Source organism: Coloeus monedula (assembly GCF_965178545.1).
Source record: "Coloeus monedula genome assembly, chromosome: 1".
Lineage (NCBI taxonomy): Eukaryota > Metazoa > Chordata > Aves > Passeriformes > Corvidae > Coloeus > Coloeus monedula.
Genome location: NC_138781.1, coordinates 93,873,505 through 93,888,708, shown reverse-complemented (window position 1 = coordinate 93,888,708; position 15,204 = coordinate 93,873,505). Strand labels below are relative to the sequence as shown.

Below are 15,204 nucleotides of genomic sequence, written 5' to 3'. Positions count from 1 at the left end.
CCCGCCACGCTCCCGTTCTCCCGCCGGGGATGCGGCGCCGGCACGGCCCACCGGCAGCGGGCGGGCGGTGCCCCTCACGCCGCCGGGCGGGGCCGCACTCCCGGCATGCCCGAGGGGGACGCTCCGAGGGTGGGTAGGTGGGCGGAGGGAAGGAGGGTGGGAGGGTGCGCGCCCACCCCGCCGCCGCTTCCCATTCCCACCCGACGCGGAAACCGGCGCGCAGCCGAGCCGCTGTAGCCGGCGCGCAGGGCGCATGCGCGGCCGGCCGGGAGGGCGGGGGCCGGCGTTCAGCGGGGAGCGCTCCGGCCGCCAGTGCCGCCCGCACTCCGCGCTCCCTCCCGGCGCCGCCGCTACCCGGGACCGGCGGCCGCCGCGCAGCGCCCGCGCCCTCTCCTGCGCCGGGCCCGCCCGCTGTCCTGCCCCGCCATGAAGTTGAGCAGCCGCGGCCGGGGATGCTGCGCGGGCGGCAGCCGGGAGCGCGGGCCGCCGCCGCGGAGCCCCTTCGTGCACCAGCTGCGCTTCAGCCCCCTGGAGAAAGCCAAGGTAGGGGCGTGCGGCCACCGGGCCCCCCTTCCTCGCCGCCGCCGCCTCCTTCCGCGCGTCCCCCGCTGCGCACCGGCTGCCGGGCCGCGTCCTGCGGCGGGCGGGGGCTCCGCGCTGCCGGGGCTTTGTGAGCCGGCGGTGCCGGGCAGAGCCGGGGCAGCGGTGCCGGGCGTGTGCGAGGCGGCTGCCGGGGGCGGCCGTGCCCGGGCCGGGCGGGCGGGGGGATGGGGGCGGCCGTGATGCTGTAGTGCCCGGCGCTCGCAGGGCGTGCGCCTCAACTTGTGCTCCAACGCCTTCTTCAAGGGAAAAAAAGCTGTTGGTGGGGGGGTTTTTTTTGTTTTGTTTGGGGTATTTTTAATAGGTTGTGTAGGCATTTTGAGATTTGGGAGTTTTTTCGTTTTTCTGGGTTTTGGGGTTTGTTTTTGTTTTGTTGTTTTATTGTGGTTTGTTTTTTTTTTTTAATGGGTGGCGGGGGAGCAGCCCTGCGGAGCCACTCTTTAGCAGCGTCAAGGTAGGAATTAACCTGGGCCGAGACATCCCATGCAGCCGAAGTTTGGCCCCTGGGTAAATAGTCCCTGCGGCGTAATTTCGGTATTGTGCAGGTAGCGGTAAGACTACAGGAAGCAGTATTAAAATGCAAATTTGCAGTTGCGTGGCTTTTTATTTCGTTGTTTGGTTTTGGTTTTCTTTTCTTCCCCCTCCGTGCCTCTGCGTCTCCTCGCACAGTGAGCAGTAAGTGGTTGGGTATTCAGAGGGCATGGCCCTTGTCTTAGGCTTTCGGTAAGATCTGGGTCGCTTGCTGGAGGAAGAAATACCGTCAGAGGCTCACCTAATGAGAGGCTGGCCATTTCTGCCACTTCCATCACATCACTTCAGCTTTTTGAAGCTGTTGTTTTGGGAGCCTAACAGTCTTCGGTACCTGTTAATACTGGGAATTATGATCCACTAATACTGAGCCTCTTGGGTCAAGGCGCTTTAGATCCAGCTTTGATTTAATTGCATTCTGAGTGAAGTTCGTTGTTGCACTGCCCTGTTGCTGTCCGGATACTTAACGCGAGATATGTATGGCCTGACTTAAAAAACATCAGAATGTGCTGCCTGATACATATTTGGCAGCTCAAAAGTTCGTAGTAGACTCCATCAGAAAAGGTTTCTACTTTTTAATTAAGTTGCCCGGTATGTATTCAGTGGTTTTTGATAAATCGTTGCTTGAGCCAGAAGAGGGAGAAAAGGTTTGTGTCGTTTGCCTAATTTAGTTCATATCTAGAGCTTCCTCAATAAGTTGCATAGTTGCAAAGTTTTCCTTTCCGTGTACTTTGTTCCTGAAGTCATGGTTAATATGCGATTAATGAGGTAGAAGTCTTTCAGGGAGCAGAGAAAAGCAAAGATAGCACATGTTCACATGGACTAGGATTGTCTCCAGTTATAGCAATTAATGTTGCTTTCTGCTTGGTTATTTATAAGAAATTTTTAAAGTACTGGTAGGAGAGGAGAGCAGACTCTGTTTTACAGTTTTTGCAGTATTGAGTCTCATAGGAGCTACTAGCCTTGCTGATCTGATGTTAGTCCTGACAGACCTTGAGGTGCTTCATCAGAGAAGTGACTGGCTGTAGAACACACCTGCCTTCTGTGTGTGTAGAACACACCTGCCCTGTACATAGGTGTGAGATGTGACCTTTGCCAATGGATTTCAAGGATTTGTTTTCAGTGAAGATGAGGACGTGTTTAAACTTCTGTGGTTTGTCACAGCGCACAGGCCAAAGGAACAGCCCCCTCACCAAAGACTGTGTCTCAGACTCACTTTTTAAGCGAGCGGTCTTTCACTGATACACAGTGGTACAGAGTTCTTTAACCCAACCTCCCATCAATTTTATTGTTGCAGTTTTATGTGGGGAAAAGCCCGTAAGCTGGCATATGGAACTATGGAAGATTTTTTTTCTTTGCCTTAGTCATACCTTTCTAGCCTCTTCACTGATGAAAAGTTGTGCTTGAGACAGAAGCAGTTAAAGCAGAGCTGTGGAACTGCTCCTCTTGAGAAGAAATCCCTCCAGGTGAATTACAGAAGTGTGCATTCTCTTCCCTACAGCCCTGGACAGCTGCAGAGGGCTCTGTGTGAGCTATTGCAGCTGAACTCACTTTCTTGTTCAGCTGTAGGCACACATTGTGTCACAGGCTTTTCTGTCTGTCCTGTGAATCTAACGGGGGGGTTTCTGGGATTGCACAGTCTATTGAGGAAGGTTAGGAATGTAGGTACAAGAGGTAGGGAGCCCAGGGGACTGGGAGGCAAGACTGCTTTGTCCGGTGGTCTGTTGTCTGTTGCTGATGGTCTGCCAGATAGCTGCATTATCTTCGTTATAACCTCGTCCTGCAGTCTGCGAGAGGCTAGATTAGCTTTTTTATTCATTAATGCAGCTCAAAAGTAGAGGCCTTTTAGCACGTTCCAGCCTGAGACTGGGGAGTGAAAGAAAGGTAGAAAGTACAGAGGGTAAAACAAACACAAGGAGGAAGAACAACAGCAAAAAGAAATACATTTGGCTGTCAAGGAACTGTTCACTGACGTTACAAAAACTGGGAGATTACAGGAGCGTAAAAGTAGTAAGCCTGCTTCAGACCTGAGTCTCATCAGTAGAAATGATGGCTGTTTTACTCTGATCTGAGGGTGACTGTAGGAGTCATTCTTGGAGCTACCTGTTTTATTTCAGTACTATAATAAAAATATTCTTTCTGTGAGAAAGACAGACGTGATTTTATTAACCATGGATTTTGTTCATACTAATGTCTTACCTGTCATGTAAGTTCAAGCTCTTGGTTCTTGTTACCACTTCAGAACAGGTAGAAGCATTACTGGAGCTGTCTCTAAGCATCTGCAGCTTTTTTCCCTGCTACTTCAAAACACAATACAATGCCATATTCTTTTCTTCCAGTGTTTCTGGCCCTTTTATTTCACCAGTACTGGTGTTCATTTGGTGCCTTGGTGAGCTGATTTGGCTCATTAAGCCAGCATATCATTGTGTTTTTTCTGTGTTCTGATTATTTTCTTTTGCTGGGATGGTTGGGTTTTTTCTCACTAATGAGCTATATTGGCTCACTGCTAGCTCACACAGTGCTAGAGCTGACTCAAGGGGAGGATTGAGGAGAGAGTGAACAGGACCACTCTTTCACAGCAGTGATCTGTTAGATTGGCTTAGCTGCACAGGAAAATTTCTCCTCCTGTATTTATCTCCATGAATGTGTCTGTTGGGGGACTTGCAGAGTGGGAAGGTGGGTAAGAGAATTGTTGAGGAATTAATTCCTAGCTCCTTCACTGCCGTCTTTGGTGAGTTGAGCTATAGGGATGATAATAGTGAGGAAGTACAAGTGTGGGGCAAGATGTAATCTCTATCTGATATGTGTGAGAGAAAAATCAAAACCTCTACCATGTCAAATACTATTTTCTTTTCTCAGTATGTGACCACTACTTTGTAATGAGTCCTGGAAACTTTGTTGTGAATAAACTGTTTTCAGTGATGTTTCTCACTGTATTGCTGATTTCCAGGTTGCATTTTTTCAGCTCCCCTGTGCATGAGAGCTATGATAGTGGATTTCAAGACGAGAAGCAGACCTAGAGAAGTAGAAACAAAGGTACTCTGTGATTCTCTTGTTCAGTGCTTAGATAAGTAGGATGAGATATTTTGGAGAACTTGGAATTTGAGTTCATATTTTATACCTTCATTGTGAGGCCATACTTAAATCTGAATGCAGTCTCCCTAAACAAGGAGAACATATGATACCTATTTAGTTTAAGTGACTTGCCTTTCACCCGATTTAAGACCTGATGGAAGAATGGAGATCAGTGTCCCAGGGCAGCCTTCCATTACAAGCTGTCCATGGATCTTTCACAGTATACAGTGCAGCTTCTGAGAAACTAAGTGGGATGCTGTAGGCCAGCAAGTGTTAAATAAGCTGCAGTCAGCCCCCTCTTGAGATTTCTTTGGTCATGAGCTGAACCCCTCAAGTACAACTCTGGGTGGGCCTTTAGGGGTTTTTAAATGTATCTCAAAGCACAGGTGTTTACATCTGACTTATTGCCAAACAGAATTTTTAATTTTAATAGAAGACGTGTCTCTGTGAACATCCCAAATACCTAGGAATGTGATCACCGAAATAGTGTCTACATAAGGTCAGAGCCAGAGTGTGTATGTCTCCTGCATTCTGACCTCTGACAGTGGCCAATGGGGACAGGATCTTCTCCTTTTTCTGTCTGACACTGATGCTATTGCTGTACATAGGTTTTACAGGATAGAAGCTGTCTTACCTGCAAAGATGTCTGAACATCTTCCCAGGTAAGATATAGACTAAACTACTTTTCTAATGTCAGTGTCTTTCTTGATTCCTAACTTTCTTCAGGAGGTAGACATACTTTTCTCTCCTACCAAATTTCTTGTGTGAACAGGTGACCTACTACCTGCTAATAAGGGGCTGATGTCACAGCCAGACCCTGTACATTTGGTGCATTTGCTTCTTGCCTGCTGTCTCTGGAAGATCAAGAGGGGTTTTCAGCACATTTATGGCATTTTTCATGAAATTAAGGATGCAACTTCTGTTTCCATTCTGTGACTAAAATTATGGCACCAAAATGATCTTTGGTACAAAGGATTGGTACAGAGAGTCAAGGGATGGGATACCTCACTACCAATCACCCGCCATTCAGCTTTGCCCTGGAGTAGGAGAAGACTTGGAGGAGTGGGAGGGAGGGATGGAGGAGTCATGAATTCCAAAGGTCTGTGTCCTCACCTGCATTGTGTTTCCCTTATTTCTTAGCGGCTGGTCCTTCTCATTTTACAAACTGAGAAGGCAGCTGCTCTCATCTCCAGAATGCTTCTCTGTTTGCTGCCAGACGTGGTGGTCTTGTCAGTGGATGCAGAGTTGTGTGAGTTGGTGTAACTTTGGTGCTCATCTGACCATTGTTGTGTGGGAAGTTTTACTGGTTCATTTGGGAAACTAGCCTTTCTAAGGGAAAAAAATACCCCTTTTTCTGTCACTTCTGCAAACTGAAGGAGTCTACACAGGGACTGGAATCTTGTTCTGGAGAGTGAGATCATGGTTGTTACAAGATGATGGTGCCAGTCTGAACCATCACTGTAAAATCCAACTGCAGTGGGCTGGTAGTTTAGGGCTTGAAAGTGGTATCTTGGGCTTTTCTCCTGCTGTGTGTACCTACCCTAGATTTACAGATTTGTGCACCTACAGAGTGAGATGGTTGTTGAGCTGTTTTGGGAAGTGAGAGGAAGTGGAAACTGAGCTGCATGATGACTAGATCTGCATCAGGGAAGAGAAGAATATGAATTAAGCTTTCCACAGCAGCCTGGAGATGCGTCAGATTAAGCACAACATGAGACAGCACCTTATGCTTCGTTACTCATCCTTGCCCAGCTATTGTGGTGTTGAAAAGTGTGCTTTTTTTAATCTTATCTGGCATATCTGGAATTGAATTGTATTCTGCTGTTTCTACCATTAGATATTTTTAAGTTAAGAACTGGTATCAGTTTCTAGGAATCACTGACCTTTTCAGTCTGAGATTGTGTTAGAATAATGCTTTTTTTATTATTATTATTTTGCAGATTGCCTTCATGACCTTGACTCTGTTTCCTATCCGACTCTTTTTTGCTGCTTTTATGATGTTGCTGGCCTGGCCTTTTGCCTTCATTGCTTCAATGGGATCTGATGAACAGGAGCTTGAAAAGCCCCTCTCCTGGTGGCGAAAGTGAGTCACTGATGTGGTGAAATACTAAGAGAATCATTATACAGTTCAGCAGTTTCAAATAGAGGAGATGGGAAATACCTTTTACCTGTCTCAGAGATCTGCTTCTCTCTTCAAAAGAAAAATAAAAAAATTGTTAAACACTTTCCTCAGGTGGGAAACTAGAAATGTCTCAACTCTTTGATTTACCAGGTGATCCAAGAATTATATTGGTGATCTCTGGCTTCTTACCTTTATTGAGGATGTAGCATGAAGCCTTGTTGTGGCATCTTCAATTGCATTTATTCCTGTAATGTCAACTTTTGGTTATGAAGATTCACTCTATGGAATGTGCCCAGATTTCATATTCTAAACTGTTGTTTTAAACTGCTTCACCCCATTGTTTTCTGCCCCACGATGAACTGACAAAACTTGTGTTGATTCCCTGGGGGCTTGCCCCATACTTTGGTGCTTATTAAAAGTCTGTGGTTGCTTTGATATTGCAATGCTAATTAAGGTAGAATGCAAGATAGTGTCCTCCCATCCATGAAGACTGCCATTTGAGGAGCAGGAAAGGAGGGGTGTATCACCTCTTCTGTAGACAAATTTAAAATTAGGAGCTGGCACTAGCATGAAGGAAGCTGATTGTGTTTTTCATTACATGAGGGAAGGAGGTTGAGAACCACAGAGGCTTGTCACTTTACATTTCATTTGGAGTGATATCAATACAATAACTAATGGAATAATTGGCTGCCTTCAGTTTTGCATACAGTCATTTTGAATCTTTTTAGATTCTCCCTTCCCCATGTAATCCAATTTTCAGTGTTACCCTGCTCTTCAGCCTCCAATCCCTGTAAGTGTTACCATTTGTGGTGTTTGATTTCTGTACTCTGTTGGTTCAAAGTTTCTTTTTTCATGACTGTGACAGTTTAAAAAACCAGACAAAAACCAAAAATCTTTCCCACCCCAGCAAAAAAAAAAAAAAAAAAAAAAAATCCACAAGAAACAAAAATCCAAACCACTTTAGGAGGAGATGGGCAAAAGGGAAGAAAGTAAAATATTTCCAGAGCTCCCATATGTATTATGTAGGCATTCCTGTATTTGAGAATCTCTGCCCTACATTTCTCCCCTGTTTTGTTTGGGTAAACTTGAAACCAAGAATTATGGTAAATGCATTCTAGCAATATCCTAGTAGCATATTTCAGGAGTCAATTTATTAGAGCTTTTTAAGGTTTTACTAGAAAACCTTTTTAGACATTGTGTAGAAGAAATTTAACAGTCATAGTCTGAGTAAAAATTAATGATGAACTAAATGCCAATCTTGGAGACTAAAATGAATTAATGTTCAGGTATAAAATGAAATTAAACAGCATCTTACCTTGAAAGTGGTTTTAAATCAGCTAAGAAAGAGAAAAACAAAGTGTGTGCAGTGTTCCAGCTCTGTTTTAAGCATCATATCCTATCTGAACTTTTGTCATGCATGTAATGTTTTTCTTTTCATTATTTTAAGGTGTTCCTGTGGCAACATAACTGTTTTCCCAACTCTTTACAGGATAGTGGATATTTTGCTGAAAGCAATAATGAGGATGATGTGGCTTGCTGGTGGATTCCACTGGATAAATGTAAAAGGCAGACGGGCATTGCCAGCAGAAGCAGCAATATTAACAGTGGCTCCCCATTCTTCCTACTTTGATGCCATTCCAGTAACTATGACCTTCGCCTCCATTGTGATGAAAGCAGAAAGCAAAGATATTCCTGTTTGGGGAAGTAAGTTGGTAGATACTTACTTTTTAAGGACCAATTAAAAATTATTGCTTAGGAAGTTCACTGGGTGGGTATGAGAAGGACTGAAACACAAGGGGAGTTTTGCTATAATATATGGTGGTGCCCTCCCAGAAATGTGTTTTAGGAATGTTGTGTGCTCTGAATGCTACCCTGCCTTGAGGGAGTGCTGCTAATCCTTCACACATCAATAAGTTTGTTTTCGGCAGAGTGTGAGAGACAAGCAAGAACAGATTGTTGTACACTTGGGTTTAGTCATGAGAAAAGCAGATGCCTGAGTCAGTAGTGCTTGAATACTATCTTTGGAATTATTAATCTAAGTTCTCCCAAATGTTTGAGAGACACCTGTAATTTTTGGTGCAGTTGTGACAGCAAAAAATTGTGTAAGTCTGTGTGGAAGCATTTTGGAGAAACTCACTATCTTGTGTCTAATGACCAGCAAAGTTCAAAGAATACTGCCATGTCTCATTGTGTAGATTTTTATGGGTAATATAAAAGTGACAAAAGATTTTACTTTGGCCATGGGTAGGACTCTTCAATTTAAAAGTATAAACAAAAGCTTTGAGTTCCTTTGCACCTAAATGGAATCAGGCTGTTGGTGTTGACATCCTTCTAAAATTTAGTTAGACAATATGTTTTTAAGGTGATATTCATACACCAGAAGCTGAGACATGGCCACAAAGGGTGTGTGGTTAGATATGGAAGTTTCGTTTAAGGAGTCTTCATGTAAGGGTCTGCCTGTATGAGGTAAAGCTCAGTCCAGATCTGTAGTTGTATCTTAATTTCCTTGAGTATCTTACTAATGGAGTTTGGAAATTTGTGGCAGTGAAAAAAATGTAAAAATGAATAGATGCTTTGAACAAAAAGAAAAAGGGCGCAGACAGGTAGGTGTTTTTGAAAACAACTGTATGCAAACAAGCATAGTGTGAAAACAAAAAGAAACTCAACTCCCTTGTTCAGTACTGAAAGAGGATACTGTTGTGAGACAGTATGTTGGCAGTCCTGTACAGCATAGGTGTATCCAGGCCAGCTTGGGCCTTAGGAGCAGTCCAGACATAGAAGCAGAGGCTGATGTATCTTCTTTCTCAGGTGACTCAGTTGACTGTTTAATAATTGTTGGCTCAGCAAAATAAAAGGAGTCTGTGTGGAACTCCCTTTGACTTGAAGGTGGTCTGTCTGGAGCACCCAGATTAAATGAGGTAGCTCCCGTCCATGTTGTGTTACTGCAATTTGATGAAATGGCAGGATGGCATTTGACAGAATGCTACAAGGGCTACTTGACTATCCCACACAGTAGATTCAGTGGGAACCAGAACAATCTCTAGGGATGTGGAGGTTGTAGTTCCAGGGAATGTAACACAAGTAATGCGTATTGAGTAGTTCAAAGTATTTTCTAAGTACGTAATTTAATTTTGAGGTGACTTTTACAGGATTCCATCGTAACCCTAGACTTCCTACAATACATTTTAAAAATTATTCACTTCATTTAGTTCACGTGTGAGTATAACCAGTTACAGAAAAAGAGAACATGTAGTGATTTGATGGAGTATTACTGGAATGTACAGTGCAGTCAAATAAATGAATGTTTTGTCTAGTGTGGCTGCATTCACTTTATGCTTGCAGCCACAAAAGTTGTGTTGTCACTTGTGAAGGGTTCACAAAAATGCCACAGAAGTGAGGCGTGCCAAAGGTCGTAACTGCGATTCAGAGTTCAAAAATCTTTTTGTTTTTAAGGGTGGACTTTCATATGAGCACCATTAATTACAGCAGTTCGTGTTATTTAAGTAAATGGACCTTAACAGAGAGGTAGTAATCACTGTATTGATTAGTTTGACTTAAAAATTAGGGGGAGCTTTCCAGTAAAGTTGTGATTTATTTATCTCTTCTACTTCTTTGAAAGAAGTTTTCCCTGAAGCAGATAGTTCTATCCTTTCCTTCTTTGATCTAGCATTTTAATCCCTATGTTTTTTACACCTCTCTGCAAGCACACACATAAAAATATATTTCATGTTATTGGACCACTGATATTTCTCTTATGCTTATGGGATAATGTGCTCATGTTTTTTATTGGATTGCCTGGTGAATTGTCAACACTCTAGACATTGATCCAGAATTTATCCCAGAGAGGTCAGAATTGTGTTGTGTTCTTCGGTTGTGTAAGTCTTGCAAACTTGTTATACCATTCCATTGTAAGGTTTTGGAGCCAGTCACTGATAATCCTAACTTTTTTATCTCTTGAGTCTTTTGTTAATGGTTGTTCTGAATCTTCTGGGAAGCTTTGAGTAAAGTACTTTAATTTAACTATCTGAGCAGACTTGAAAATGTGAAAAATGAAGTGGCAGAGGAAATTTAAAGATAATTTCTAAGGATGAGGACTTTGGATGAAAAGTACATCCTCATCCAATATATTGAAGTATGATATAAATAAATTTGCTTTTTGATGTAATGACAGTGTTTATTGGGACATTGTACATTATATACCAGAGGGATCAGGTGCTTTAGCAGGCACAAAATTATCTGATTGCTAAATGGTTACCAAGATTGGTTCTGCAAGTATTTTAATGGGTTTCTGAAACAGCTGCCTATGTTATTGTACCTTTAGTTTGTCAGTCATGGAATATTAAGCTTCTGATCCACTTGAAAGTCCAGATGATTAAAAGCCTGGTTTTTATGGGATTGGAAGTATTCCACAGCTGTATGTTTGTGTACAAGTGTTTTATTGCTTTCTAACTTAAAGGCAGCACTGCTGGTTTGCGAAGGCAGCTCTCCTGGTTTGCAAAGTCCCATTTCAGAAGCAGGCTTAAGTCTTGTGATTCTTACAGACATCTTCATCCTTTTTAGGAAAACAAAGAAAACCAGATTTTAAAATGCTCTTTGGTTATGAACTCTTCAGTCAGTGGTCAGTAGTGAGGAAAATTATCCACTTGGCACACACACAAGGTTAACAAACTCTGGGGAGGAACTGCTTGCCCAAATATAAAGGATATTTCAGCAATCATCCAGAAAAAAAAAATCAGTATCTGGAAAGTAGAGAATGCCAAACAGATGGAATATGTCATGATGCTGAAGGAAGATGTATGTTTCTACACAATGACTTTCCAGGGTTTTGGTAGACTGGAGATGTGAACTTTGCTGGACCCCTCAAGTCTTAGAGCAGGAAAATGACATGTAAGAGTCTGTTATACCTTACATGGGCTGAAGAAGTCAGATCAATTTATCAGTACAGATCCATACACTTTCCCATTTTGTCTGTTGAATCCCACTTCGAGTCAGGACAAAATTTGTGCATAAATTCTGGATAGTTACACTTCACTGTCTTATTTTTTGACTGTTGAAGCACCCTGGATAAAAGTAAATTTTCATTGCTGAAATGATGGGTCCTGCTGCAGAAATGCTTCAGTAAGAAGGAAAAGGGATTTATGAGTAAATATGAATTGATGTGGACTTTGTTGGACCGCTTTTATGATTTGAACATTTTCAGTCTGAACTTTTAGAAACTAAATTTAATTGAAAAGCTAATTTAAACTTTAAGCAACTTCTCAACATCTCTAACACCACTCTCTGAAAAGGAGAGGGAGTTGGTACCTGTGAAATGTACAGGATGATATGTTACCTTAGGTTTATAAAGGGGAAGGAGGTAATTTGTGTTTGGCAGAACACAACAGACCTATAAAGGGAGGATCATACAGTGCTATAAAACTATCAATTCTGTTGTAGGTGGTTTTTTCCACATCTAGTAAACTTGTGAGGTTTTGTTCAAGCTCGTTTTTTTAAAGTGCATTATTGGCCTTTCTCAAGTATCATGACTAAAAGATGAGAGTAAGTAACTCAGGGGAAAGTATTTATGCTTAGGTAGCTGGGTATGTTTTCATCTCAAAACTTAAAAGGTGCCAAATTACCCACCAGCTCTGTTGTGCGACCTCATCTTTTAGTTCTGCATCCCAAGTGCCCCCCCACCAAAGCACAAGAGGAGGAGAACTGTGGTGGACCCATAGTTCTTCAGTGAGAATCTTGCACTTCTCAGATTCACTAAAACAGTCCTTAAACTCCTTATGGAAAAACCTGCTCTAAGGTGAAGGCATCACAGATTTCTTCTCTTTTATACACTGCAAATCAGCAGCTTAAACGCTGAGGTCACCAGGATGAATGCCAATGTCTTACGCTACGTTGGCATTGTAGCCCGCCTTGAGTACACACTTGAGCTCCCCATTTCTGAGAAGCATCTTGAAGTTGTTGCCAAGCTTATCCATTTCATCTTCTCCTTTAAAACCCTGTGTTTCAAAATTCAGTGTTTCCTTCAGACTCTGGGCCCCCAGATGGTCCTGCAAGATTTTGGTCCTCACAGAAGCTCTCTCGGAGAGACCTAAGATACTTGCATTGTCACCCGTGTATTATAGGTGTGTTTATCATTTGGCTTGGAGTCCTGGAAAATTCTGTAAAAATTATTTCTCATTTAAACTGCTGCTGGAATGCCTAAACCACCATTACTAGTTAATATAATTTATTGAAGTTACGAAGTTACTTGTTAATATCATTTATTGAAGTTACAAAGTGCAGTATATAGGAAACCTTCAAACCAATGCTGCTGCCTGCTTTAAATACTTTATAGACTGGCAGCAGAAAGCTAAAACATAGACCCATGCCCTCATACAGCTACTGCACGTGTGAGAGCAAACAGCAATCTCTGAGATACAAGCAAAGTCTCTGTCTCTCAAGAAGTCCTTAAGGAAATAGTTCCCATTTTGAAAGACCAACCCAAATACCACAGAATTTACTTCTGTTAAAGCTAAAGAGGACACTGATTATTTCCAGCTACTGACCTTTCTTTGTCCTACGGGCTGCATTGTTTCCTGCCCTTGTCTTTGGAAGTAGGGAGGAGAACTTTCCCATTAATACTGCCTCTGTCCCATGAATACTTGGTATGCCTTCTGTCAGGTGGTCCATCTGCTAAGCTTTTAGTCAAACTTGGAGAAGTTGTTCTTGACATACATTTATCTTCAGTGGTTGGTTCAGACTTGAGTCAAATAAGTATATATTTCTGTGTATGGTTGTTGCTCTAGTAAGTTACTATCACCAGTTTTACAAATCTTTTGTAAAGTATCATGGCTATAATAACGCTTCTTCTGTAAGAACAGTGTAATTCCAAGTGGAAAAGTTCCTAATTTTGGTTGAATTGAGTTTTGTGCATTGGTACAACTTTGTGTATTTGGTGTGTGTGTTCTTGAGTTTTTCCATTTTTAAGGTCTATATCCAAATACACAGGAAGTAATTGTAATCTGGAACCTTAATGGTTTTTTCCCCCTATAACTTTCAGAACAATTTTGAACCTCTTGCAGATTTCTTTTCCTCTTTTCTCTACAGGAAAGAGCAGTTTTCATAGTAGATGTTACTTCGTTAGAAAAGTTGTGAGTTCAGAACCTTGTAGGTACATTTGAGTAAGGCAGCTCTTGAGAACTCAGCCCAAGATGGCACTTTTCAGCCTTTAGGGTTTTGTACCCCTAAATACAAAATGCACAAGATGGCAACTGCAGTCAGCAAAATAATTGCATTTTTTCCATACTAGAAAAAAAGTGAGGAGTAAATGCTGTAAATAGATACCCCACTGCAGACTGCTTGTACAGCTTACCTCCATGTTAAAGGCAAGCAGAGCCAGTTGTGCTGCCTCTGTAGGATTCCTTTAGAGTGTCAGGCGAGTGTAGTGATGGGGGTTTGTGTTGTTTGGGAGAGAGGCCAAGTGAAACCCTCAGCTTCAGCATTCTGTACTTTTGCGGCTGTTGCTTTGTTGCTGATTCTACAGTGGGGAAAATGTAACTGCCCACTCAAAAATGTGTGTATGGATACATCTTAGAAGAATTGTATGTAGTGCCACGTTGCTATTCCATAGCTTTTTGTGTTCTCTGGTGCCTTGTAGAGCCAGTGGTGATGTTGCCAGTATAAATGGTTTGCTACAATACTTTCTGCTGTTGTGTGTTATACAGCACTTTGTGTCTTGAATCAAAACAAGGTTTCCTCACGCACATTTGCCTGCAAATAGAGAGGTGAAATAATTTTTTTCCCTGCTGCTGTCCTAAGAAGTTTAGTGGCACCCAACTGTATGTGTTCAGCTTATTGGGGAAAAAGAAGTGGGTTTTGTTTATGCATTGAGCTGGTGCTGAAATTGATTGCGTGGGAGTTACGGTTCTGAAATCAGTTGGAGCTGCCACCCTGCAATTAATTAAAGCAATACTGAGTTTTTGCAGGCTCTCTTTAGAAAATAAATTGTTTTGAGCAATTTTCAGTTGGTTAGAGTATTTGTGGCATTCTGGCTGCCCTGTAAGGCAGAGGTTTTAGTGATATACTGGCAGCACTATTTAAATTGCAGGCACCTGCCTCAGAAGGTGGAGTACAGCATGTCAGCTGTCCTCAGGATTCCTTGTATGATCTGAAATTGGGAATGAGAGTGACTAGATGAAATAGGATTGACACTGCTAGAGAATAAGCTGAAATAATGATGCTCGGAAGATCAGTTTTGTGAATTGAGGGATTGTCTGTCATTGCCCACTAGATTTGATATTTCAAGGCTGGCTTTAATGGAGTGAGATGAGCTGGGCAAGCACATTTTTCAGAATCTGAGCACCTGAGCTGTGGTCTTCACTACCTGGTTACAGCCAGTCTTGGACAGTTAAATCACTGAGCAGAGAAGGATATAATTATGTTCTGTTTATTGAACGTGGTGCAGAGTTCTGCTTGTTTCCTTTAGTTGCTCAGTATGCCAGCTGTCTGGAGCCTTTTATGTCTTTGCTCCTGGCCTGACTTTGCCCCAGTCCTGCCTGTTCCTTGCATCCCATACTACCTTAGGTAGTGTCTCCTTGTGTTTCAGCTTGCCTTCTGACCACAGTCTCATCTTGGCTGCCTATTTGGTATGTTTCTCAGCTTCTCCTTACAGACCTTTGGCCCTGCTCCTGACTTTCTTGCACAGACAGACTTGGTGCAGCCTTTGAATTTTCAGATTTCTGTGTATTGACTGAACATGAATATATGTGGTGAGAGTAAAGGTCTGTGTAGCCTTGTGCTCTGTTTTCAGAAGTGGTTAAGAAAAGACTATAGAGTTAGACTTTTCTTGGTGTGTATTTTCAGCTTTTTGCTGATGACCGAGAGTTTCAATTTCACTTAAATTGTTG

General features: G+C 42.5%; 1 protein-coding gene across 1 annotated transcript in view; it reads left to right on the top strand.

Annotated features, from left to right (window-relative positions):
- Positions 1-411: 411 nt before the first annotated feature.
- The window catches only part of LPCAT1 (lysophosphatidylcholine acyltransferase 1), a gene marked incomplete at its 3' end in the record, with an annotated part of 58,844 nt that continues 44,051 nt past the window's right edge, over positions 412-15,204 (top strand). The window contains exons 1-3 of the mRNA XM_082276989.1: positions 412-543; positions 6,144-6,286; positions 7,815-8,029. Of these exons, the coding sequence (XP_082133115.1) occupies positions 427-543; positions 6,144-6,286; positions 7,815-8,029 (475 nt within the window). The 5' untranslated portion in view covers positions 412-426. The remainder of the gene's footprint in view (positions 544-6,143; positions 6,287-7,814; positions 8,030-15,204) is intronic.